Genomic DNA, 26,669 nt, shown 5'->3' with positions numbered 1-26,669 from the left:
AGCGGGTGATGGGGTGGGAACATTCCTGTCCTAGCAGAGCAATTACAAGCTCTGTTCTTAGGGGATCTTGATGATGCGTGGAGAAATGAGGTTTGTAAGCCAGGAGCAGAAGGTGACCTGCTTCGGAGATGAGAACTGCTCTTTCAGATGAGGCCCCCAAATGGTGCCTGTGATGGCTGCAGCCCCAGCCCTGGTGTCTCCCTGTGGCCTGGGGGGTAGGCTGTACCACCTCATGGCGCAGAACTACGTGGGTGCTCTGGCCCAAGTCAGGCAATCCGGAGGATGAAAACTCGGTTTCAGAGTGCCAGGAGGGCCAGGGTCAGTTCTTTCAGAAACCCAAGCTATGTGCTCAGAAACACCATGGAAGGGCTTGGCCACCCCTCAGTCCACTGGGAGTTGGGTGATGTTGTTGGCGGCGTAGGAACCCCTGTGAGAAGAGGCATGCCCATTCTTCCCAAGCCCTTCCTTTCCTGTTCCTTAAAAAAAAATCCAGGAAAATTTGACTATATATCAAAGTTTATAACATTATGTTTATAACAAGGGGCAACATAGGAATTGTTTTAAAAGACCTGTGTCATACAGTTACTGAATTTTCAAAGATATCATGATTTATACAATACATCTATTATTTATTTATTTGTTTGTTTGTTTGTTTGTTTACAGGACAAGGTCTCATTATGTGATGCAGATTGGCCTCCTCAAACTCAGATCTTCGGCACCCTAGTGCTGGGATTACAATTGTGAGCACGGCCATCATGCTTTATGGCTAGTCCTGGTTTTTATTAGCAATGATAGGACATTGGAGGGTGGGGCTGGGAATTGGTTGTGAATTTGCACAGTCTCTCATCTCTTCCCACTTTTTGCTTATTCTACAGTCCCATCTTAACCACTTATCTGTCTACATTTATTCCATCTCCTTTCTGATCTGTAAAATGAGATACAGAGCACTTCCAGGTGAATCAGGTAACTACATCTGTAGGTCAAGTAAGAATGCAGTGGTTTGAATGAGACGTTCTCTGATGATCGTAAACATGTGAGTTCTTGATCTCCAGTGGATGGTTACTTGGAGACACTTAGGCTGTGTGGCCTTATTGGAGAAAGCATACCACTGTTGGTGGCTTTCAGGCTTCAAAAGCCATATGCCAGTCCTCAGTTGCTCTCCGATTCCTGTTTGTGGTTTGAGATGTGCGCTCTCAGCTGCTCTCTGCCACCTCTACTCTGCCATCATGGACTTTGCAGGCCCAACTAACTCATCCTTCTATAAGCTGCCTTGGTGTTTTATCACAGCAACAGAACAGTAGCTGATACAAAGAGAAGGGAGTTAAGTCCAGGAAGTTTCTGTAAGCCTTAGAACAAGAAACAATTTCAGCAGTGTTACAAGGATGACCAAAAGCTCCTGTGGAGCTCAGGGTCACCTAGTGTCCTGGAGCTCCAGGTTCAGAGTGAGAGATCCTGTAGTACCCTGGAGCTCTCTGGCCATCTAATCTTGCTGACTCTGGGTTCAGTATGAGACCCTGTAGTGCCCTGGAGCTCTGGGTTCAGTGTGAGACCCTGTAGTCCCCTGGAGCTCTCTGGCCATCTAATCTTGCTGAATCAGTGAGCTCCGGGTTTCCGGGTTCAGTGTGAGACTCTCTCTCTCTCTCTCTCTCTCTCTCTCTCTCTCTCTCTCTCTCTCTCTCACACACACACACACACACACACACACACACACACACACACACATACACACACACAAACACACACACAAGGTGGAGAATGACAGAGGAAGACATCCAGCATCAGAATCTGGCCTCCACATGCAGGAGTACACACATGCATTTGTATCCACCCATACATACACACTAATGAGTACACACATGAGCATGTGCACATGCATGCAACACAAATAATACAAATTAACAAACAACAAAAACAGGCCATGATCTGAATTTGCCCCTAGGCTGTTGTTTACTAATCCCCATGTTTTTGGTTAAATGCTAGCAGGCTAGAGGCAATTAAAAACAGGAAATACTCCATATTCAGCCCCCCCCCCCCCCCCCCCGCCCCATTCTTCTTCCAGTGACTATTTTACAGGCTTCTTCCGGTTAGGTGGTACCATGGGACTAAGTCTGTGGGGTGGAGGATGGGCAGGAATGAACTTCCACCTTCAGATCTGGCCCTTCAGAAACTTCCTGACAGATTTCAGTGTTCCCGCGTGTTCAATATTTATCTGCTGGCTGGGGAAAGAACACCCAGAGAGGGTTCTAGACCCTGGAAATGATTGTCAACTTTGGAAGATCTAAACTGACCTGAGAAAGGGGCCCCTGGCCTGCCTGTGGATGATATCTTTATTAGGTTAACTGAGGTGGGAAAACCTGCTTATTGTGGGTGGTGCTATTCCCTGGTCTGGGATCCTGGACTACATAAACGAAAGAGGGGCTGGGGATGGTTCAGTGGTTAAAAGCACTCCCTGTTCTTGCAGAGGACCTGGGTTCAGTTTCTAGCACCTACATGGCAGTTTACAACTGTCTTAATTCCAGTTCCAGGGCATCGAACACCCTCCCCTGGCTTCAGAGGCACCAGGCACTCACACGGTGCAGAGACATGCCTACACATAAAAATACATAAGAATGAAAAGGAGAAAGTGAGCTAGTTACACACAAGTGTTCGTTACTATCTTTTTGACTATAGATGCAAGGGATACTTGGGAACCGAACCTCGTTCCCTGGAAGAGCAGTCAACACTCTTAACTGCTGAGCTACATCTTTAGCCTCTGTGATGCCTTTTGCCAAGTGGTCACTCAACATGGCCTTCTGTTGCCTGCATGGAACCCTGACGAGGGGCAGAGAGGGAATGAAGAAAGAACAGACACACAGACATGTGTACAGGAAAGCTGGAGTCCTGTGTGTGTGTGGGGTGCTTTCTGATGGAGCTGCACCTACTAATGTTGGCAACCTGGAACACACAGAGGAGGGCTAGCTAGTCTCTGTAGGAGGTCTCTGTGGGCTGGCAGTCTCAAGTCTTAATGGCCTAGCCAGTTTCTGTGGGTCCAAGGCCTTGGAGTTCCCCTGTCAACAATACGTATCCATTCACTCAGGATTTCACATACTCAGGGCTTCCTCAGCTCCCTAAATGGCTGCAGGGCTGTCTGCCCTGCCAGTGCTGGAGGGAAGGGGAGTTTCAATTTCCAAAGTGCGACTTCGTTTTTGAAAGTTCTCTTCTACTGGATCAAATGCTTTTAGGAAGGTTGTCAGTATGTGTCCAGGTGAGCCTGCTGCCTAGAATCTTGATGCTCCAGGAGACCTGCTGGTAGACACATGGAAAGTTTGTCAGGAGGCTTTTCATCTGAGATGCCCTTTTAGAACTACGAGCTGCCCTTTGGAGTTCCGATGAGGAGCTGGAGAAAGAGAATCTCTAAGCCTGAAATCCTCTCCACCCTCAAAGCGTTATTTGACAAGCAGAGAACCTTTTTTACACAGGCTTTGAGGTCAAGGGCCTCAGGACACAATGGCTGCATGAAGATCTGAGCAAAGTGCAATGTGGATCTGAGGCCACAAATCACAACTGCCTGGCTTCTTCCTGTTTGGGAAGATGGGTCTGCATCCTGCTTGATCCAAAACCCGGGATGACCAGGTTTTTCTGCGGTTGAGAACCATCATTGGAGCGAAAACCAAATTATTGTGCTTGGTGACAGAGCTTGCCTCTTTAAGCCCATTCACTGTGACTCAGATCCAGGTTGCTTTCTTTGTAGATAACGCCACAGAAACTATTCACACCGTGTGTGAATTGCCTTAGTTCACAGTGCGCAACCAGCAGTGTGTATGCACGTATGTGTGTGTGTGTAAATATGTACTTAATGTGCATGGGTGTTTGGTCTGCATATGTCTCTGTACATTATGTGTGTGTCTGGTGACCACAGAGTCTGGAAAAGGGGCAAGGGATCCCCTGGAACTGGAGTTACAGGCTGTGGTGAGCCAACACGTGGGTGTTGGGAGTTGAACCCAGGTCCTCTGGAAGAGCAACCTGTGCTCTTATCCACTGAGCCATCTCTCCAGTCCCTGGAACTGGCAGTTTGAAAACTGAGCATCAGATTCCTAATCATCACTTTGGCTTTTCCACTGTCCTGTGATGAACAGTGTCACCCTTCCCACGCCAGCCTACTCCACCATCACCGGAACTGCACCAGCCCACTCCACCATCACCAGAATTACACCAGCCCACTTCACCATCACCAGAATTACACCAGCCCACTCCACCATCACCAGAATCACACCAGCCCACTCCACCATCACCAGAATTACACCAGCCCACTCCACCATCACCAGAACTGCACCAGCCCATTCCACCATCACTGGAACTGCACCAGCCCACTCCACCATCACCGGAACTGCATCAGCCCACTCCACCATCACTGGAACTGCACCAGCCTACTCCACCATCACCAGAATTACACCAGCCCACTCCACCATCACCAGAATTGCACTAGCTCACACCACTATCACCAGAATCGCTTCATGGGGAAAACTGACCACCGGATAAAGCTCCAGTCTCGTTAGTGAAGGATCTCCAGGCCCAGGAAAAAGCTCCAGTCTCGTTAGTGAAGGATCTCCAGGCCCAGGAACTTGTGCAGATGTTGGAAACTGCAGTGAGCATAGTGAGCCAGCGTCTCTGCCAGCCCAGGACGGACATGAGGCAGCAAGAGGATGACTTTGCTCTTTGAAGTCTTTGTGACACCAATGGTTGTTTATAACTGTAGCATGTCATCGAAGATGACAGTTTACAGGGAAGCTGGGCAGGGGTGAGGAAGAAAAAGTTACCAGAAGCACCTGGTCTTGAGACCTACTACCATCTGGCACTCTTACAATAGTTACTATTCAGTTAATGGAAGAAATGAAAAGCTGGTCTTCTGGGAGCATGGGCAGCAAGGGAGAGCATGGAAGGGATGGTCTGTCTGTGAGGACAAACAGCACACTCCTCACAGAGCCACGGACCTCATCCCAGCAGACAGCTGAACTCCTGAATTCTGTTCTTTCTGTTCATTCTGCTCGACCCCAGAGACACAGTAGATACAGCAGACTTTGACTTTGGTTGGCCCAGCTGTTTGACCTACTGCTGCCAACCAGGGCCAAATACATGCACTGACCCTGCTACACAGGCCTCTCAGGGCCCCACTCAGATACGGGTCAGATCGCTGGCAGACTTAGGGCAACTTAGAGTCCAGCACCCTAGTCCTCAGTATCCCTATGACCTTTCAGGCCCATAGTCACATTTGCTGACCTAACTTAGAAGGCCCCCTGGGGGCCTTCACCCTCCCTCGGTCATAGGTGGGTATTTCTTCATACAGTGGAGAATCTTCGGCCCCATGGGTAAGCCATCATGTGAAGTCAGCACCTGTTGCAGAATGGACCATGGGGCTGCCCAGCAGAACCAGCTCTTGGCCTGTGTAGTAGTTACTTTCTTGTTGCTATGGCATCATACCTGACGAGGAGAACTTAAGGGAGGGAGGGATCATGTGGGCTTACGGTTTGAGGGGACACAGCCCACCACGGCAAGGAAGACACAGTGACAAGGAGCAGGAGCTGATGGTCAAGTGGCATCTGCAGTCAGGAAGCAGAATGATGGTTGCTGCTGTCAACTCCCTTTCTAAGTTTTATTCAGTCTGGGACCGCAGCCCATGGAATGGCACTGTCTACATTTTGGGTAGATCATCCTACCTCAGTGAACCTGATCTAGACAACCCCTCACAGACATGCCCAAAGATTTGTATCCACGGTGATTAAAAGTCTGATCGAGCTGGTATAGTGGCTCATGACTTTCATCCCAGCTCTTGGGAGGCAGAGGTAGGAGGATCTCTGTGAATGTGAGGCCAGCCTGGTCTATAGAGAGTACCAGGACAGTCAGGGTTATGTAGAGAGACCCTGCCTCAAAAAACAAAACAAAACAAAACAAAAACCCAATCCCATCAAGTTGATGGCAAAGCTTAACCATCACAGTGCCAATGTGATAATTATGCTAATGTGAGGTGCCAGAGATGGCACACTTGTCTGCTTCTGTTCAGTAGATCTTGTCTAGAAGCATCCCTGCAGACCAGAAGTGTCTAAAGCATCTAAATGCTCCCAAAAGGCATCTGATAAAGCTTCTAAGTTCTCCTGCAGTGCTGTGTCTCAGGTGTTCTCTTCGGTAGGGAGCTTAGCTGGATGGAATGAGGCCTTCGTCTCTCTGGCATCTCTTTTCCCTACTATGAGTTGCTTTCCCCAGGACTAGTTACTTTTCTCACTGCTGTGATGCACAGCTTGAAGGATTGCATGCAGTCCGTCATGGTAATCACATTGCATCTACAGGTGTGGGGGTTGGGGGCTCTGCTGCAGGGGGAGGGCGTGGCAGTCACTCACGTTAGTGCTCAATTGCCCTCCTCCTCATCCTTGATTCAGTCTGGTCCCTCGGCTAGTCTCTGCAAACGTCCTCCTGGGCAACCCAAAGCTGTACCTCATGAATGCCTTAGACAGCTCTTAACACGGTTGAGGTGACAGTGAAATCAAGTCCTTTGAAACAAAATTCATTTTCTCAAGGGGTCATCCTCACTACCCTCTGAACTGGGGTGTCTTGGGAAACACTGTATTTGGAAGACCCAACTCCTTTCCCCCTGCCCTTCTTCACCTCACCCTAACTTCTCACCCTTCCCCTGCCCTGGCCTCAGAAGCAGAAGCTCTGGAGTTAACTCTCAATACCTACGGGATTTTAAGCAGTTGACTTTATCTCCGTGGATGTCAGCTTTCTCATCAGGAAAACTGCAATGTTAGATACGCCGCAGAACAGACTTGTCGGCTCCCGTCAGCCTGTCCCTTGCTTCAGATCTGGATCCATGTCCCAGTTCCTAGGGGTAATATGCTGCCCTTCCAGATAGTTCCTGCGTTCTCTTCACAGGTGGAGCACAGAGCTTATCTCCAGGACATGGCTGTCTGGGAGCGAGCACTGTGCCCTGCATCGGGTGTGGGTGGTGTTGTGCTGGAACAGGAGTCTGCTCACTGCAAATGACCAGTCACCCCGGTAGTATCTATTTGGTGTTTGGCTCTATCCAGGCACATCCCTCGTACACTCTGAGTGAACAAATAGTTTTACATGTTTTAGGCCATGGAGTTACACGGGGTAGAATGTACCTTGAACCCACTGTAGTGTGAACAAGGCCAACTTGCCATTTTATTTTCATGAGCAGCAGATGAAATTTCATATGCCAAGTTTTTCACTGAAGCCCGTGGCAGGGCACGGGACCCCAGACCCCTGATCCAAAAGTGTCTGGTGTTTCGCTCATCACTTAACTAGGGAGTAACTTTTTGTAGAAAATCTGGCCCCTTTCTCCCCCGGAGCTCTAAATAGATTTTAATAGGTTTTAGAATAGGTTGAAAAGGAAATGAGATCCCTGGGTACAGATGAAAGCTGTTCCGATGGACTGGACTTGAAGCCAGGCATCGAAATCCAGGGGCCATCTCTTTGCACCTCCCAAATGAGCCTTGAACTCTACTCCGAAAGGCTGTGTGGGGGTGCAGGTGGTGGAGGCAAGCTCGTCAAAGCAGCCTGCCCAGAGAAAAACTCGAAACAAATGAAAAGACAAAAACAAACAACAACAACCACCTCGGTAATTAGTAAGGCTCTCCGAGATCCCCAGGGTCGCCGCTGAACAAGCTCGTTAGGGCCTAAGTGGTTGTTTCCATCTGCTGTGGCTGCTGGATGCACTCTGGTGGCTTTTGGAATGAGGATGCCCTGTCACTGCTCGGTTCCCAGCCACTAATTAAGCCCTTCTAACCAACGCTGGGGGTGGGTCAGACCCGTGAATGTCTCCCAAGGAATCAGAGAAGTAACTAGATAGCCAGTACACCATTGAGCGTCATCGGTGAGTCTGGGAGACTCAGCCCCTTCTGGTGCTGGTTCACACCAGAATGTCCTCAGATACACAGGATAAAGTCCCAGCACAGTCAAGCCACTCAAGTTCCCTACACCCATTTTTTTTCTCACGTGAGCATGAGAACCCAGGGAGTGATCAGGTAGACTGGGCACCACTGAGTATAGGCCCCGAGTGGAAAATATCCGGGGTTGGTAATGAAACTCAGGGCTAGAGCCCTTGCCTAGCATGTGTGAGGCTCGGCATTCAATCACAGTACTTCACACACGCCCCCCCACACCAGACTATAAACCACGGAGATTGTCACCTTGCTGTGGCTCTGACAGTGACCCCTCTTTGAACTCTCTGAGGTGCTAGGCACTGTGATGAGTATCTTACGATGTCTCTTGCTTCACGCTTGAAGTTATTGCGTAAAGAGTTTTGCAACCCCACATTGCAGATGAGAAAAACGAAGCCTAGACTGCTCAACACTAATCAACAGCGGCCACGCAGCTGATAAGTGGCGAGATTCAAATCACAACCTCTCTGTCATCACGGTTTTCTTTTGCACTCAGACAATGACTTCACTCAAAAAACATTGTGAAACATAAATAAGGTACCCCACTTGAAGAGTCAACGACATGAGACGTTCCAGATTTTTTTTAGACAAGGGCTCACTTTATAGCTTTGGCTGAATTGGGACTCACTATGTAGACCAGGTTGGCCTCAAATTCCCAGGAATCTGCCTGCCTCTGCCTCCTGTGTGCTGGGATTAAAGGCAAAGGTACAGGGTACCACAGCAGGCCTGGTTCCGGGCGACTCCGTGCCTGTAGAGGGCTGTGTAAGAACCCTCTTGCTGTAACCTATGGAACTATGGAAAGTGGCCTCACTGACAAGGAGGTCCAACGGCAGGGCTTTGAGCATGATCTCGTCAGGTTCTGCGCCTCTGGGTACCCAGTCTCTCTTACTCTTCCTGTTATGTTTAACCTGAACTTTCTGCCTGCTGTGGGATACAGAGTCTGTGGAAAGGACGATGGGAGACTTTCTTAGTAAGCCTGAAGAGTCCAAAGGCTGAGGAGTTTAAGACCCTCTCACCCCTGCACCCAGTACCCAATCAGCTCTCTGATTACTTCCCATCTGCTCTTTGACCTATGGCAGAAGTTGCAAAATGGCAGCTGGTAGGCCAGATCCAGGCCCAGATGACCTACATAGCTGACATTATTTTTACTTAGTTGGCATGTAGTGTGTGTGTGTGTGTGTGTGTGTGTGTGTGTGTGTGTGTGTAAATAATAAAGGCCTCACATTCTTATGTTGCAATAGGGACAGGTCTGGGTGACAGCCACCAGCATGTCCATTTTACTCAATCGTGTTACTTGCTTGCCCCATGTATACAGTCGATTTAGTGACCTCTGACTTATTTTGGCAATAGACTCTGCTCCAGGTCTTTCCACTCAATTCCATTAGAACAATAAACATTAAACTTCAAGACAGAGAAATGCTCACTTTACATATTTTCTCAAGAGTACTTTTATATTCCACTAACCTGAAAAGACTAGATTATTTTCCAAAATGCAGCTGTGTTTATTTGAGGTTCCCAGAAGGAATCCATTTTCTACCTTCTGCTGATAATTTTGAGGTTTTGATGTAGTTTTGGATAAATCACCGTGAGGTCTGTTGGGAATTTCTGTGTTCTTTGCGCTGTGTCTTCTTCGCTGTACTCCGAGGGTTTGGATATACGCATCCCAGAGGGGCTGCGTTCTACAGGGGATGCCAGTTTCCCAGGCAACAGCAGCCTAGAGTTGGCTAGGGAAGCAAACAGCCGTTGCCTTCCTTTGGCAATTCCAAGCGTGTGCAAAGAATGTATCAAAGTTCAGCCACACCTATGGAGGCCAGCTTCCAAGAGGGCTCCTAGGCCTGCCTCCCCATGCCGCACTCTGATGCCGTCCCCTCTCAGCTGGGTAGTGCTGACCTGAGTAAGGAACGGAATATCACAGCAGTGTGGCTTCCGAAGGTTGGTGTTCTCATTTCCTGCAGTGCTAACTCCTGGGTCAATCTCAAGTTCACCCAAGCAATCCTGTAGAGAAGATTGTGGCCAATAGTCACGTGAGTGAGCCACCCTGGCTGTGGGACTGTTACCCGTTGCCGGCCTGACTTTAGACTGCTGTAGCCCTAGGTGACGGCTGCTCTGAAGCATCATGAGAGGTGCTGGGGTGAGACCACCAGCTGAGCTGCTCTGAGATGTCTCCATGCCAGAAACTGGGTGAAGCAATCCGTGCCTATTGTTTTAAGAAGCTAAAATTTGGGATTGGCTACCCAGATTTTATTTAATTCATTCAACAGACATTTATTCATTATTAAGTATCTAGCACCATGCTAAACGCTCAGGAAACAAAGCCAGGGTGGTGCACGCCCTCCAAGAAATGAATATTTAGAGAGAGAGATAAACACGAATCAAGCAAAGAGACTGGTAACACTGACAGTGAATGGTAGTGTCTTTTGAATGGAGTTGCTGCTAAGCAAGGGCCACCATTAACTTGAGCATGAGGATTGGAAGGGCTGCTATTTCCCCCTGGTATCTGTCCTGACTTTATCACCTTTTGATGCCTTAAATTTTTAAGAAAGAAAGGAGAAATGTCCCAAAGGTAAGGCAGGGGCATCTTCCTTTTCTCAGGGCAGACTCCCCTCCTGCAGGGAAAAACGGGCCTTCCTAGGGAAATCAGTGCTTTACAAGATCCCTGGGAGTGCATGTACAGGCCCCAGGGCTCTGCATGCAAGGTACGGGGAGGAAGTGGAGCTGCCCGGGACAGCACCCTGACAGACTAGAACTGCAGAGGTGCTCGGGGGAGACAAGCCACGTGGAGTATTTCTACATCATCATGTTGTCAGTAGCACGTTCTTCCCATCCAAGGCCAGAGGGACTTTTTGCTACATAGAACCGGAAGTAGCTTTGCCTTTTTGACACAGATACTGCATTTCTCTTTAAGATTGGTCTCAGGGGAGTGCACACTGGTTCATAGAAGATTAGTAACTTATCCTTTAGAGAGTCCAGGAGTGTTCCAGCTCAGGACAGCTGTGAATGAAGCCCAACACAAAACCAAAATTTACTTAAAACGTTACTAGATGTTGGTGCGTGCGTGCGTGCGTGCGTGCGTGCGTGCGTGTGTGTGTGTGTGTGTGTGTGAAAACCTGTGTGCATGCATGCAAAGGCCAAAGGAGGACTTCAGGTGTCTTCCTTTATCACTTTCCATCTTACTTCTTGGAGATATGCTCCCTCCCTGAACCAGAAGCTTGACAGTTTGGCTAGGCTGTCTGGCCAGAGCCTCCTGGGACCCATCTGTCTTTGTCCCTCAACTCTGGGGCTATGGGCAGGCACAGTCACGCTTGACTTTTTCCGTGGTGTGGGGATTGGAACCCAGGTCTTCATGCTCGCACCCACCGAGCATCTCCAAAGCCCGCATCTGGAATCTAGACAAGCACATTAATGGAAGGTGCTAGTTGCTGCAGTACATAAACGATCCTGTTCTGTGCAGTTCCCCACAGGGAGATGCTGCTAGGGCTTGGTGGTGCCGTGTGCTGCTGCTGACAGCTGTACAGAGGTGGCCGATGACAGGCCGGGGGGGCACTACAGCAGCTGCCCACGTGACGCCCAGCCTGACACTTAGGGGATGCTTGGGAGGTGTGGCTGGACACAGGACTGCACACTGAATGCTGTCTCCCCTTCACAAGAAAAGTCCTCAGAACAGTTGGTTTGGGGAAGAAAGACAAGCTTAGAAGGACACGGAGACTCTTCAGGCCCAGTAGAGCAAGTAGGGGTCTTCCTTCTCCTTCTCCCCTAAAAGTGACTTTCTTCCAGAACACAAGATGTCTGCTGATCCTCCATCAGCCTTTCCAGTAAGGTCACAAATTCCTCAAGGGCTAATGGTGTTTGCTGTTTATCTCTTTATAACCCATATTGCCTAATATGGGACCCTCTTATGAGAGGGCTTCATTCATCCACCAGAACTGATTCTCTTACGTGAGAGAAGAACTATGGGTATGAATTAAGTATTCAGACATACTTTAAAAGCACAACCAATAAAAAGGCCAGTATTTGCTCTTTCAATTTGGGAGATTGAATTAAAAAAAATTATATACTTCATTTGAAGGATTTTAAGGGGATTCTCAAGATACCTCCAAGAATAAAGATAATGCTAGGCATTTGAAACAAGACTTTGAAGGAACCTCAGTAAGGGCTTCCAACCCCTTCCAGGGGAAGACCACGGACTTAGGCCACACAGGATTCCTTCTCTGTGTGAGGCCGTAAAAGGTTGGTCAGCGGTGAACTAATGGTTGATTGGAGTCTTAACAAATCACACTACTCTATGAAGATACTCAGTAAAATTTTGTTTTCAGCAGGACCTCATTATTTTGTCTCTCTTCCTGGTTAAGCATTTTATTACAACATGAAATGTTATTTAATACTGTGCTACAGGTTATTTTTATTACATTAGGAAAAAGCCCTGTTTTCTAATATTATAATAGTTATGATAATTTACATTAAAAACTTCTAAGTAAGGGCTAGGGAAGTGGCTCAGTGGGTAAAGTCTTTGCTGTGCAAGTCCGTCTCCAGCCATGTTTCTGCATACATCTACCTGCATACATGGACATTTACATGTACATACGCCATATACACATATACACACAGTAAAATCCCTAAGTATGTTTTTCAAGCATCATCCTGAATATTGCCCAATATTGCTAGTTTAGGTTGGATTTCTGGTGATATTCATGTTTTGTTGTTGTGGTTTTTATTTCCTTGAAAAATAGCCCAGGCTGGCCTCAGATTTGAGTCCTTGTTACTGCTTCTACCTCCCAAGTGCAGGGACTACAGGTATGTGCCCCCAGGCCTGGCCTTTAGCTGATTTTTAAATAAGACTCCAATGCAATTGTGTGAAAGACATTCTGATGAATTAAAAGTCCATGAAGACGAGCATGTTTTACATTATTTCTTTATAAAAATATGATTCATGTAGAAATTGGGGTCATAATTATTTTAATCCTTGGCTCCATCTGTCAGAAAAATTTTATTCCAGCCACCTTTGGCTCACCAAACATGTCATCACCAGTGCCTGTTTCCACAGAGGGAGGGGAGACTGTTGATTTAAAGTATCCACCTGAAAACCCTTCTCAAATCCAGGGGTACTGCCCCTGGCCCTGACCACAGGCTGACCGTGTTCTCCTCAGCTCAGAACAGCTGTTGAGGTAAGCGCCGATCACTTGCTTCTGATGTTTTAGAATTAAGATCCTCTGGGTGCTGTGGCCTGGGCAGCAGGGTGGAGAGAGAAGACAGGAGGAGACACTGGCAGACAGGGAGGGCAGGGTTATTAGCCAATGTTTGCCATCAGTCTAGCTCCTGAAACCTTGGACGGCCTCAAAGGTCCCAACCCCGCACATCACGCCCAAGGCTTGTGGCTGGCTTGCTAGTTCCCAGGGCCTATTATTTAGAGACCGTCTGTGTGACCCTGTCAAACAACAGCACCTCCTTCCCAGGCTTGCTCACCTGGCCACTGTCTCCTTCTGGGCAGTGGAAGGGTGTATCAAAGCAGCAGTGGTTATTTCTTCTCTTGCTGTCTAGGTTGGTATTGTTTCGGCATCTCAGACACACCCATTTTAATTAATTATGAAGTATGTTTTGCAAGGCACTTTTCTGCTTTATACGGGATACTTTTTTTTTTTTTTTAAAGGAAAAATCATTGTGAAATTGCATGGTGATTAAGACAGAAGCAGCTGGAGGCAGTCTCGGAGTAGTGTGCGCTCAGGTGCATTTTCTTATGAAGACTTTGAATTGATTCCCAGGTCCCATGAAAAGCCGCTTGGGCCTCTGCTCTTAGCTTCTCAGGTTGCAAGGCACCACGCAGTGGCCTTATTGAACATCTGGGCCTCACAGTGAAAAGCTGAAACTCTGAAGATGATGAGCCTCTCCCAGGCTCTCTCAATCTTTCAAGGGTGTGCACTATTTAAAACGGATGCCGGAGTGAACCCAGGTCCTCACCCAACCCAAACAAGGAAGGCTTTCACAGGAAGGACAACTTTTTCGGGGAAGGCAGATTTCCTTTTACTACAGTGCATTTTCGATGAAGAGGCAGGGGTGGGGATGGGAGGTTAGAGCAAGGCATGGATGCCCGCGGCAGAGCCGACAGCAGGGAGCCCATTGAAAAGCAGCCCACCGGGACTGCACATCAGAACTCAAGGCCAACAGTGATTCCCAGACTGTCTGGGCTCTTCGGAAGAGCTGCTTCATCTGGGACGTAAGACCACCCACATGTAAGATGCTGTTCTTGAAATACAAGCTCCTGGGCAGTACCAGATCCACAGATGCAATCTCCTGGAGGTGAGGATAGACGTCCCAGGTGACTAAGTACATGGAAATTTCAAACCACCTGGGTCTTTTTACTCACTGAAGGCTCTCAGAGTCTAGAACAGCAATTGACCCAGTCCAACAAACACCTGTTGAATGACAGCCCTAAGTGGTGGGAGCCTTTAGAGGCTCTAATTACTGATCTCTGTCAGACCATCTAATTTAGCACGCTGTCACAAAACTGGTAAAATGTCCTATCCCCCAAGGACATTTCTAGACTGGCGGGGAGTGGGACAGGGTGGGGCAGGGGTGGGGGAGGGGCAGGGGACACGCCCCCATCTCTGTGGCAGCCTCAGCAAGCTGTCTCACCTTAGCCGTCCTCTCCTTGCCAAAGTCAGGACAGAGCAAGCAGCAAACCTCACAGTTCTGTCCTCTGAAAAAGTGAAGGAAGGGATCTGCTCATTTAGGAGTAAGACCCCAAGTTCCCAAGTTCAGCATGTGAGTCTGTCACTCTATTGGTAACTGAAGCTGGACATACTTCTTTAAGCTTTCCAGTTTTACTCCAAGGCTGAATCCTTCCTTAATCATTCAAATCCCAGGACAGAACACAAAAGAAAACACCTTACTGTTTCAAAGATATATTAAACACCCATTGTCTCTTCACTCGGCATGCTGCAGCCAGAGAACTTGAGGTTAGGCTGAGATGCTGAGGCAGGAGGACTGCCATTTAAAAAATGATAGCTTGGACTACATAGCAACACCTGATTTCGGGGGCGGGTGGAAAGAAAGAGAGGGGAGGGAGATCCAGCACATCCTAAGGGAGAGTGGATAAAAAAAATATACTACTGTATAGTATACAGAGTGGAATACTGTTCAGCAATGTAAGGGGAAAACAGTTGAAACAGTATCAATGTATCCCGAACACATCATGCAAATTCAAAGAAGCCAACTTTAAAACATCATGGGTTGAATGGTGTGTGACTTTGTCATTTACAGTATTACAGAAAATATAAAGCTACAGCAAGGGAGAAGATCAATGGCTGCCTGACCCAAGTTAGAAGTCGGAGACAGATGTAAACATAAGGGAACCTGGGGGATGAAACAATGAATCTGCATTGATTAAATAGTTACATACTAAATCTTTGCGTGCATTCAACCTCATAGAACTGTGTGCCAAACAGTAGGGTCAATGCATGCAGAATGTCATTATGTTTTATATTTTATTAAAACAGAACCCAGACATCCACGCAAAAGCTCCTTAGGTCTCTGAGACATTTTCTTTGCCTTTATCAACAAGGGAAACTCATGTACAGGTGGCCTTATAGTATGTGAGATAGAGGGACCACTGTTAAGCACATGGTCTATGATAAGTACCTTATATCTCCGGCCAAGTGCAACATGTAATAACCCAGACGCTATCTTGTAGAAAATTCCTTTATTATAGTGCAAATAACTTCCAGCAGTGACATAATGTAACAACACATTTAACAACACTTTACACCACGCAGTAAATAAGAAAGTGTTTCTTTGAAAATATGTCATCCTAGGAACATTATCTTTACATTAATGCCAGAAAATGCCCAGGCTGTTTTCTCAAGGCAATAGGGCTCAATCCTGTTTTGGATATTTTCTCTTAATGCACATGGATTTGCCATTTAGTGCATTGACAATTCTAAGAGTGATCTCTTAGGGGGTTTTAGAGAAGTTGGCAAGATTTGAAACCGGGCTTCAAAATTTAAAAAAATATTAATTTTAAGACAATTCTGGGACAGCCCAGAAAGTAGAAGTCACTTCTATTACCTTGATAGACACATTTACTCCAATTTTGCTGCAGATTGTCTAAAGGCTGCTTATTTCCCCAGAGCCTGACTGTTATCCCTTGGTTTTGGTTATTGCGGAACTAGGGCTCTGGGTGGATATAACTCCTTATGTATGCAAATACTTTCCCGTGAAGCTTCAAATTGCACTTTCCATCCTGAAATTCCCACATTAGACCTCTCAGGCTGAGGAGGGTGTGAATGTGTCCTCATTTCTAGCTAGCCATTAAGACAGTGGGATGTGTTCCCTATTTATTTAGCTAGTCCAAAATGAACCCATCATATTACTTAGAGGAGTCCCAGGAGGCCGGTCAGAGGACCCCACTGACCTGTAGGGTGATGGTTTAACACTGTTTTCCATACCAAGAAGTCTGAGATCAGCTGCTAACGAGAGAAAAATCACTTCTGATCTCTTACACTCCCCACTCCTCTGGCTTGTCAATCACCCGCTTGGCCACTCAGAAGAGCCCTCTGGGGGCAGGGGTGCTCGCTACATGAGTAGAATCCAAGCTCGTACAAATATATTTCAGGGTGTTTTCTAAGTCTTTTGACAAACACTCCTCAAGAGTGGCTTTTCAAACCATGAGAAATTGATCACAGGCTTAAAAAGTACCTGGAGCTACGAACAGTCAGCTCTCACGGCTGACTGTGGCTGAGAAGCCAGCGAGTTCATAAAGCTTCGTAAGATGCAGCTGGTGTCGGTGGACAAGTCTTTGTATATAACACCATAGAACTGTGCTAAACAGTTTTAAAGTTGAGAAGGCTCCAAACATATTACCTATAAAAAGTTCATTATTTGAGTTTGCTTCATTTATCTTAGACTTTGGTTCTGAAACACTGTCTACATTCTTGACACATGAAGAAGACATGGCCGCTTCAGTGCCTCTGCATGTTGTGTAAAAAAACCTTAAAAAGCAAAGCAGGACGAGGGGATGCCCTAGTAAGACACGTACACTGGACAAACAAAACCTAAACTATATATAAACATACCTCCAACCAGCACCCCTTTCTTCTCCCACAACTGGCCAAAGCAATGCCAAGGGCCCTTCTCTCCGGGACCAACGCAGAGTGTGAAACACACTCCTGTGACTCCAACCATCCTGACCCTTGCAGATACATCAATAACCTGCAGCCTCCCCTCCAGACAGCTTCTATCTGATCAGCTCTGCAAGGGCAGGGAAGCATGAACGCTATCGGCTGGAATCAAAGACCTGAAACCCTGAGACTTAATCTCTCAGATGACCTCACTGGATCCCACCTTATCCTACTTCCTGCAAAACCACACAGAGGCAAGGCAGTACCGTCTGCTCAGAAGCTCCAAAGGCATTGCTTTAGGGATACTGGGGAGGGTCTCAGAAGAAAAATTATACAATGAGCTAACAGCCTAAGTTGATATAAATTATTTCCCAGTCAGTAATTTGGGGCAATTTGCTTCTGCCTTACATTGTGTGCTGGAATCATTTTCTTAGGACACTATTAAAAACCGATATAATCGTTATTTTAAAAGTTGTCTATGCAATCACTTCTTATACGCTTTCCATTAATTTAATAACAACTTAACGAGCTATCATGTGAGTCTAGGGAATAGTTAGCCTTACGGAAGGAAGCCCACACCGCGCTAATCCACAGGAAGGAGAAGAAGCAATGCAAACAGAAGTTCACATCATCGACAAAAACTCGAGTTTCACCGAAATGTTGCAAATTTTCCCCAAAAGCACTTACAGCAATTTATATTAAGAAGCCAAGGTTGAGGGGAGTGGAGAATATGCTCAAATTCTTTAAGGTATAGATCCACTTGTTTTATGCTTGGAATACATAATTTCCCCCTCAGACCTAAGTTCATAATCTGTAGACATTGCTCATTCTCTAATACATTGATACATACACTGAATATAAATAAATAACCGAGGAAGCTTAAAAAGCTGAGTTAACATGATGCTGTCCTAAAAAAAAAAACCGAAACAAAACAAAAACAAAACAACCCCCAAGAAAACATAAAAAACCAAACCTTGCACAATCTACATTCTATGTAAATACCCTGACTAAAATGTTGGTTGTGCTACGCAAGTCCACTTTAGTGCAGAGATGCATCGATTTGATGTACCGTTGTTGTTTTTAAGGTCGTTAGCACTTTTGTTTCTAAATATCATCTTGCTCTGAAATGATGAATAATTGCTACCAAATCACAAATCATCACAAATCCATTTTAGTTTAGTATGAATAAAATCCAGCATAAATGTATTACTTTGTTCTGGGCATAATGGCTCGGCGTCTTTCTTGCGAGCTTTCTTCCTCTGGGCAAGCTGCAGATGAAGTTGTCATTCTGGACTTAAACAGCACAGAAAGAGACAATGAAGTCTGCCTTTTGTTTTTGTTTTCTTTTTGAGTCTCCAGATCTTGCTAGGACACTACTTCTTTCAGACAGTCATGTAGTTGTGGCACCTGATCATATGTGAAATAGAAGCGCTTTAACCATCAGCCAAGCTTGGTGATCTGGAGGTCCCCATTGATCTTTATGGTATCAATGGCAGATAGTGTTTGAATGCGATGGTAAAAATCAAAAAGTTGGTGTCCATCCACAAACACTCTAAAACGTGGGTGCTCGCAAAGAATCTCCACCTAGAAGAAACAAAGTAACAATTTAATGCACAATTTTGGATGAATCCTGCTGGAGGGAGGGAAAAACCCCAACAATAAATGCACACTTCATTGTAGAGAAGAAAAGCAATACCTCCAGCGAATCTTAAATATCACAAGGTGCAGAAGCTAGTTAAGAGTCTGGACTGCTGGGTTCCATATCCTCCAACTGTCACCTCACGAAGTCCAGGGCACAGGCTAAAAGTCTGCATTCTCTCCAGAGCCCAGAAAGGGATGAGGTGCTTTTGGAGCAAGGAACCCACTTTGAGAAGCACTGCTCTGTATCAGTGAAAGGTTTTCAGCGGGAGGCTGTGACAACCCTTCTGAGCTCCACACAGAGGTACAAAGGGGCACAGGTCTGCTAATCTAACACGATGCCCTCACGTCCCTTGCTGAACAAGTCCATCCCACCTACAGGAGAGCCGCTCCTGAGGCCTGACTGGTCCATTAGCAGCATCTAATAATAGTCTAGACAAACATGGTAACTGCTGAGAGAGGATTACACAGTAATTACCACTGGACAAGAATGTGTAATTAACCAGGCTTTGTTAAGACAAACAAACACTGAGTCCACATGGGAAACCCTTTCCCATAGTTGACCACAGAGGTTTCTTTTTCTTTTTTTGAGCCGGGGTTTCTCTGGGTAGCCCTGGCTGTCCTGGAACTTGCTCTGTAGACCAGGCTGGGCTTGGCCTGCCTCTGTCTCCGTGCTGGGACTAAAGGCGTGGACCACGACCACCACCACCACCACCACCACCACCACCACCACCACCACCACCGAGTTTAATAACTGGCTGTGCTATGATGCTTTTAGAAAAGCACTGGCAATCACCATGTAGGAGACTCGACATGTGGTATTAGTCACATTTACTTCATATTACTGTTTAAATTATATCACCAGGAAGTTCTATTTCATTCCATTTTTTTTTGTTGTTGTTGGGAAGCACTGTCTTCCTCCTAGTCAGAAGTTCACAATCATGAATTAGGTGTGCAGATTTACTATGTGTGATGGCTCAGGTGGCGGAGCACTCTGCCTTGCAAGCAAGAGGACCCACATTTAACTCTCTCCCCCCTCATACTCCCCAAAAAATGTCAGACCCCAAATGTGTCTGTTATATCAGTGGTGGAGAGGCGGAGACACAGGGATACTTGGGTTTACTGGCCAGCCAGTTTAGTCCAACTGATGAGATCTAGGACAGTGAAAATCCCTGTCTCAAAGGAGATGGATGATGGTGTCCGAAGGATGATTCCTGAATTGGCCTCCAGCCTTCAAGCACACACATGTGCACTCACACATAGACATGGATACACACACACACACACACACACACACACACACAGCTTACCCCTTAAGAAACCGGTATAGCAAGAGCCGCCCACGAGCGCTTACCATTCTAAAGGGGGACTGAGGTAAAGGGTAACTTCCTAGATTATGATTACAAGGGGAACAATCTCATTTCTATCACTGATGTAAAAAAGTTATGGATTTTTATTTTGCCTTAGACTCTAAGGAAAGAGAAAGAGTCCGGAAGCCTTGAGAAGCTCCACATGAAGACCAAGGCATTAAGAGTAGTTTTGTTTGCTCTGGCTTTCTGCAGCACTGAGCCTTTAACCAAGCTGCCGTTATTGTGAAGTGCAGTCATGGAGCATCACCAGGCCCGACACGTCAGCAAGCCCTTTTATATGACCGACTTGAACCTCTTACATGGCAGTGCCCTGCAGAGGAATGCATTGCTTCTGCTGCCCGACGAGATGGCGAGTTTGGGCTGTGTTTCCTGCCTGCTAGACAGCAGGAGCAAATCTCTAATATCCAACCAAGCCCAAGGGAAGAACTTTGTCAGCCACACAGCTTGTGACCATGAAACAGACAGGCTTAATTAACCCACAGGGGAAAATAAATACACAAATATGGACTCATTAGCAAAGGGAATGAGAGAAGATGAAATAATAATCACTAAATTGTTTTAAACCCCAAACTAATAAGGTTTTGAGCTACTCAAAGGCTGAGAAACAGGAAAATTCTGGATACTTATTAATATTTAATAATGAATCAGACATTTGAGGATGGGTTTTCACTGCGTGCCTAACACTATGCTGGGAATTACACAGAAAATTATTGACTAAGTACTCCCAGCTTGGCCTGACGGTACAGGTCTATAATGCCAGCTACTCTGAAAACTGAGCCAGGAGGATTAGAAATTCAAGGCCGGCCTGGGCAATTTAGTGAGAACTTGTTTTAAAATAGAAACAAAAAAAGAGGGCTGCGATCGTAGCTAGCTAGACGGTAGACCTTACCTAATGTGCACAAGGCCTTGAGTCCCATCCCCACTGCCGCCCCAAAGTAAACAAATAAATAATTAATACCTCCGTCTCGGCTAAGTAGAATTGTGGTTAAGGATTTAGCAATTAGGTATGTACACAGGCATCCATTAACTAAACACACGGGCTGAACAGAATCAAGAGCTACTGTGGCAAGTACTAAGGCCTATCAGCAAGCAGATCTCTTTTGTTTTTTATTCTTTTCTCACAGCGGGCTGACAAGTTTCTTGGACACCAAGAAATTCTTAAAGAGCTCTTGGCACACAGTAGATAAGGAGTCCGCAGCAGCCCTGCCAACCCTGCGCTCAGGCACTCGAGGTACCTACCCTGAACGGCTGGTCCGGGATGAATGGGAAGTACGGGATTGCCGACTGCTCTTCACCCCTTTCTCCGGAGATACAAGAGTTTCTGAGGAGCTGCCGGTCTGTGAACACAGCTTTGAGTTCGATTGCCACATCGGCAGGAGGATCTTCCGAGTCACCACAGGTCAAGCTGATGGCAAAGCTAAAAAGAAGGTGTCACTTAGCTGGAGTCAGATGTAACATTTAATGTGACCCAGGTCCTCCCCGTGTGGGTTCGTCTGCTTGTAATGGGCTGCTACTGTTTACACAGAGTTTAAACACCGAGAAGATTACACTCAAGCCAATAGATTTTGTTACCTAAAGCAGGCTCTGGTGAAAATGTTACTGTAACTGAAAATAATTGCAACTGAAGACTTCAACTGCCCCAGGCCACCCATGCCTTAATCCATTTCAGAATTCTCAAAAACAGCTCCAGAAGTTGACAAGGGAAATAGCTTGTAAAGTTTGGTTCTTATTTATTCTAATGGCTTTTACGATGTTTCAAAACCATAAAAAAACGAAAATGAAGTCTTTTGGCCTCCTCAAGGGTCAAAGAGAAACTGTAGACCTATTTTTGTCGTTGCTGATATAAATAGCTATCTAGAGAGATGAGGGCTAGGATTCATACACATTCTTTTCATGGGAACATGGTACTTTCTTGGCACTCCTAAGTAGCAACCCTGAAGAGGAGGAGGCAGCCACAGCTCAGCAACTGCAGGGCTCTGTCCTTACCTTTCTGGGTTGAGGTCTACGATGCCCATCACTAATACCTTCTTGCCTGGTCGCATGCCACCCTTAATGTGCCCACAAAATGGAACTATCTGCAAAGGAGGAGGGGACAAACAGGAAGTTTACGGCTGTTAGCGAAGAGCCAAGCCCTCGGCCCTGAGGACCTGACCCACCAGAAAGCAAGAAAAATGCAACAGAAAGGAAGGGATAAACGGTAGAGACACTGAGCACATTGATTTACCAGTCGTGGGAAGTACACGTCGGCTTGAACTGGAGAACCCAGGGAGTTGTTTAAGTGCCCATCATCAAGTTTCTAAAAATAGAAGCACACAGATTGGCTTTCCACAGATCCTTGTTTATTAGGGAGTGAATGGAAGGGCGAGGAATCAACACAAATCTCTCGGAGTCCAGCAGCCCTCCACAGACACACAGGCAGCGTCTGCACTGGATGCCTCTTTATAGCTCATTAAATAACCGCGAAACAAAACCCGGCCTTTCCACCCGGTCTAAGCCTCTGATGATCCCCAGCCTCTCAGACCGGATCAAATTCAAGGTCGCGGCCCACCGGGCAGCAAAGCCCGTGTAGGTGGGCTGCAGGCCCCTCTCCAGGCACGAATGCTCTTGGAACCTCTGCCCCCAGGCCTGTCCTCCGGGACGTGGCTGGTGAGCAGCGACGGCGCGCCGCTCCTCTCGGGAGCCCCGGGCGCGGGGCCGTCCCCAAGGGGGGAAATCCCCGGCCGCCGGGGCCGCGGCCCGACACGGACCCACGTGCACGCACACGCGCCCGGCGCGCACCTGGCCGGCGCCCTCCTGCCCCGCGCCCCCGGGGCCCGGAGCTCCCACCCCGCGGCGGCTGACAGGTACCGCGCCGCCCGCAGCGCCGCCGGCCCGCAGCCCTCGCCCCGGGCCCGCCGAGCTCCCCTCCTCGCGGGCGGCCGCTGCACTCACCACCACGGCGTCGCTGTCGGCCACCGACCCCGCCATGTTCCTGCAGCGAGCGCCGGGGACGCGGCGGCGGCGGCGGCGGCGGCGGGCGCGGGTCCGAGCCGGGCGCGCGCTCACAGGGGCGCGCGCGCACGCCCCGGGCTGGCGCGGCCGCAGGCCCGGGAGGGGGAGGGGAGGGGAGGCGGGCGGCGCGGAGGTCGCGGCGGCGGCAGCGGCGGCGGAGGGAGGACGGTGGCGAGGGCCGCAGTGCGTCGGCCCGGGGTGGCATTTAAAGGCGGCAGAGCCCGGCTCGGGAACCGGGGACCGGGAACAGGGCGGGGACGCGGCCGGGGCGCCGCGGCTTGCTCAGCGTGCCCTGCCCCACGGCCATTGGACCGTGGCTGGAGGCCGGGGAGGGCGGTGGCTCGTCGGCGGGAAGGTGGGTGGGGCCGGGGAAGGGGGGCGGGGAGGGAGGGCCCAGGTGGGCCAGGTGACAGGTGTGGGGACACACTCCTGCCCCTCCTGGCCGGCAGCCTAATCACTCACCTCCTTCCGCATCCTGGGGGCCAGGGTCGGGGGAACGGTGGGGAGCCTGGTCCAGAGAAGATGGGGGACCCCAAAGCGGGAGGCCCGCCCGGCGTGGCTTCTTTCAGAGAATTCCGGCCGCGTGGGAGGAGAAAGAGAACGCAGGGTCCAAGACTTGCAGGAGATAGTTGACCCTAAAGAAAGAGGCGGCGGGACTCCAGGGAGGGAGTTTGCGGAACACCGAACACCGAGCAAGGATCTCTTCCCGGGGAAGCGCAGGCCATGTCGCGTCCTAGAAGCTTTCTTGGGCAGGTGCCTGGCCAAATCGCAAATTCAACTGGACACGGCCTCTGTCCTGAGCTAGTTTACTTCACTTGCTTAGTTTGGGGTAATGAGTGCCTCACAGAAAACCCCCCGACATTCTTTGTGGAATACTTCCCAGGGCATACACTTCTCTTCCATTCTAAGGCTCGGACTCCTCTATTGGGAGCTCCACACTAGCATTATTATGCAACTTCTCAGATAAGGCTGCATCAACGTGCCCTCTGTTAGGTGACATCCTTGGCTTACCCCGTGCACTGGGTAAGTCGCCACACTAATAAGCAAGGGGCTGAGTTGGGTGAGTTGCTACAGTCCCAAAGAGGCCCTTCGTGGGGCCTGGCATCTCTGTGCTTTTGTATTTCAGTTTTACCGTATGGACCAGCGTTAATCATGGTAATCTCCGTGGTGCAGGGGAATTACCCGAGCATGCCTGGAATCCAGAGAGCCTTTGTGGAAATGGGCCTCAGAATTAGAGGCCGAAGTGAGGTGTCATTGTGCTTTCTATTTTGCTCTTGTTTACTAGTCTGAGCTTAAAAAAAATCACACCTATTATTCTAAGATATTGGGCAATTATAGGAAACTTGATATTTTAAAGTCATGCTTTGATTATCTGAATTTCTAAGATTCTAGTGTAGGGAAAAGCCCTAAAGTAATTATTTGCCATTAGCTAAGAGTGGTGCAATAATCAAGGGGATTATAAAGGGCTGTGTCCTGGGTTCAAATTCTGCCTCTTACTACTGATAGTAAGTAGCATGCTTTAATTTCTTCATTAGAGATGATGATGATGATAACTATGATGATGCCTATCTTGAATTACTGCAGATTAGTAAACTGGTTCACACACCTTCCCAAGAAGAGCACCTCACAAGTTCTAAAGCAAGACTTGAGTGCCTGCTGTTGACCAGGAACTGAGGAGCAGCAGGGACATTGTTGAGATTACATTCTAGTGAGGAAAGGCAGGCGAAAATATGCAATTATGCAGGTAGTAAAGATTCTGGAGAAAAATAAGGCAGGGAGGGAGAGAGTGTAGGAGGGGGCTGTCTAAGTAGGGTAGTCTGGCAAAGTTGAGAAGAACTCTGAAGGAAGGAGGGAGGGTGGGAGGGAGGGCAGGACCTCCAGGGGAAGAGGTGGCTGGCAGCAGGAACTGTAAAGATAGAGCCCCAAGGTGGGACCTTGGGGCATTGCTGGACTGGTGGTGCAGAAGTGAGTGCTAAGGTCTTTTACTCCAAGGAAATGGGAAGACACTGGAAATTTCTGAGCAAGGGAGAGGAAGCTCATTTTGGGGGGTTTGGGGGAGCAAACCCAGGACCTTGCATGTGCAGGGCAGGCATACTGCTGCTGAGTCACATCCTGGATCTGTACCCTCTGATGTCGATGCATCCCTCAGCTGATGTGACAAGGGCCTCAGAGAACAGGCAACAGGTAGTGAGCGGAGGCAAGGAGTGAGAGGCTCCTGCCTGGCCCAGATGAGAGGAATTGGCAGTTTAGAACCCAGGGCAGGGACCCTCCAGGGGACCTAGCAGTTCCCGCCACAAAGCTCTGACAGTTTGTCACTAAGCTTCCTTAGGGCTTAGAAGCTTCTAGTTCTGAAAGGCTGTGTGAGGGGTACCAACCACACCAGTGGGGTTAAGTGTGGTGCTGCTGCTAAATAAACCTCGTGATACGTGCCTTTTCAGAGTGAAGAATAACCCTTAGATTTGTTTGTGAGTGGAATTTAAGATAATTGGGTTGCTGAAGATGGGTTTCTTACATCCTAGGGGTATAAAGAATTAGCAAGCCGGGCGGTGGTGGCACACGCCTTTGATCCCAGCACTCAGGAGGCAGAGCCAAGTGAACTCTGTGAGTTCGAGGCCAGCCTGGTCTACAGAGTGAGATCCAGGACAGGCACCAAAACAACACAGAGAAAACCTGTCTCGAAAAACAAACAAACAAACAAAACAAAACAAAACAAAAAAAGAATTAGCAAGAATTAGCAAGGTGCAGAACAGCCTGGCCTGTGTCAACATGATAAATTGCCTTTTATTAAAACAAAACAAACAAACAAACAAAAGCTCGATTCTTCTCAGTCAATCTAAATGGTTAATTTTACATAAGAGAGAAAGCCTAAAAGCTTGTCTTTGTAGCTAAAATCTAAGCAGGGTCGAACAACTTCCTACACAGGAAAGCTACTAGCGAATTAATGAACTAAAGCTTCCAAATTTTCCTGAGTTCCTAGAGTGAAAGACAGGCAAACATTTCACTATGCCTTGGTTATAGGCATTTACCTCCAAAAAAGATTAACCAAGAATATGATCTGATTATGAAATACAGCCAGAACTCACGATAAACAACATTTCTGCTAGGAACTTCTTTTTAGAAGTTCTCAGGAACTAAAAGTCTAAAGCAGCAGCAGTCAGACGTGATTGCTCTGGAAAAATATGCAAGTAGGACTTTGAAGATGGGCTTCTCAGATTAAAAACAGGAGTCCGCCTTCTTTGTCCCCTTTGATCCTGTAGACTTGCCATCTGTGCTTGCAGATTTCTGAGGGTTCGAGGAGAGTGATGTCCGCCTGTACCCCAGCCAGCACCTTATCAGTATTGCTGTAAGAAGTGGGACTCAAGAGCCAAGATTTGTAAACATTCCACCAAGTACCTCTAACAGGATGGCCCCCCAGAGCCCTGTGGGGGCAGCCACGAGCTCAGAATGTCCCTGCACTCTGTTCGGTATTGCCCGGTTAATTTTGATATAAACCTGATATGCTTGCGGTGCCTGAATATTTATTAAAATGAAACCTCTCAAAGCATTTGCTGTGTTTGTTTTCCCATGACGTCGATTCCCTCAGACTCTGGGCTGGGAAGGGAGGCCACAGCCCACTCTGAGGAGCA

General features: G+C 47.8%; 1 protein-coding gene across 1 annotated transcript; it reads right to left on the bottom strand.

The window, feature by feature from the left end:
- Positions 1–15,612: 15,612 nt before the first annotated feature.
- Lgalsl (galectin like) lies at positions 15,613–23,091 on the bottom strand. Its single transcript, XM_059253176.1, has 5 exons — positions 22,984–23,091; positions 22,277–22,348; positions 22,039–22,127; positions 21,292–21,469; positions 15,613–18,628 (listed from the first exon to the last, which is right to left on the bottom strand). The coding sequence occupies exons 1-5, from the start codon at positions 23,017–23,019 to the stop codon at positions 18,485–18,487; spliced, it is 519 nt and encodes a 172-aa protein (XP_059109159.1). The 5' UTR covers positions 23,020–23,091; the 3' UTR covers positions 15,613–18,484.
- Positions 23,092–26,669: the final 3,578 nt, after the last annotated feature.

The sequence above is a fragment of the Peromyscus eremicus genome, unplaced genomic scaffold, assembly GCF_949786415.1.
Source record: "Peromyscus eremicus unplaced genomic scaffold, PerEre_H2_v1 PerEre#2#unplaced_3254, whole genome shotgun sequence".
Taxonomy (NCBI): Eukaryota; Metazoa; Chordata; class Mammalia; order Rodentia; family Cricetidae; genus Peromyscus; species Peromyscus eremicus.
The sequence above is the reverse complement of the archived record's forward strand: the minus strand, read 5'-3'. Positions and strand labels throughout refer to the sequence as shown.

What these genes read in the sequence shown, in the direction of transcription:
- Lgalsl (XM_059253176.1), bottom strand. Translation starts at nt 23,019, where the DNA reads ATGGCGGGGTCGGTGGCCGACAGCGACGCCGTGGTG. An exon ending in GTAGACCTCAACCCAGAAAG is followed by an intron (nt 21,470 to 22,038) that starts GTAAGGACAGAG and finishes CCTTCTTTTTAG; the next exon opens with CTTTGCCATCAGCTTGACCT. An exon ending in TCCCGGACCAGCCGTTCAGG is followed by an intron (nt 18,629 to 21,291) that starts GTAGGTACCTCG and finishes TGTTTCTTCTAG; the next exon opens with GTGGAGATTCTTTGCGAGCA.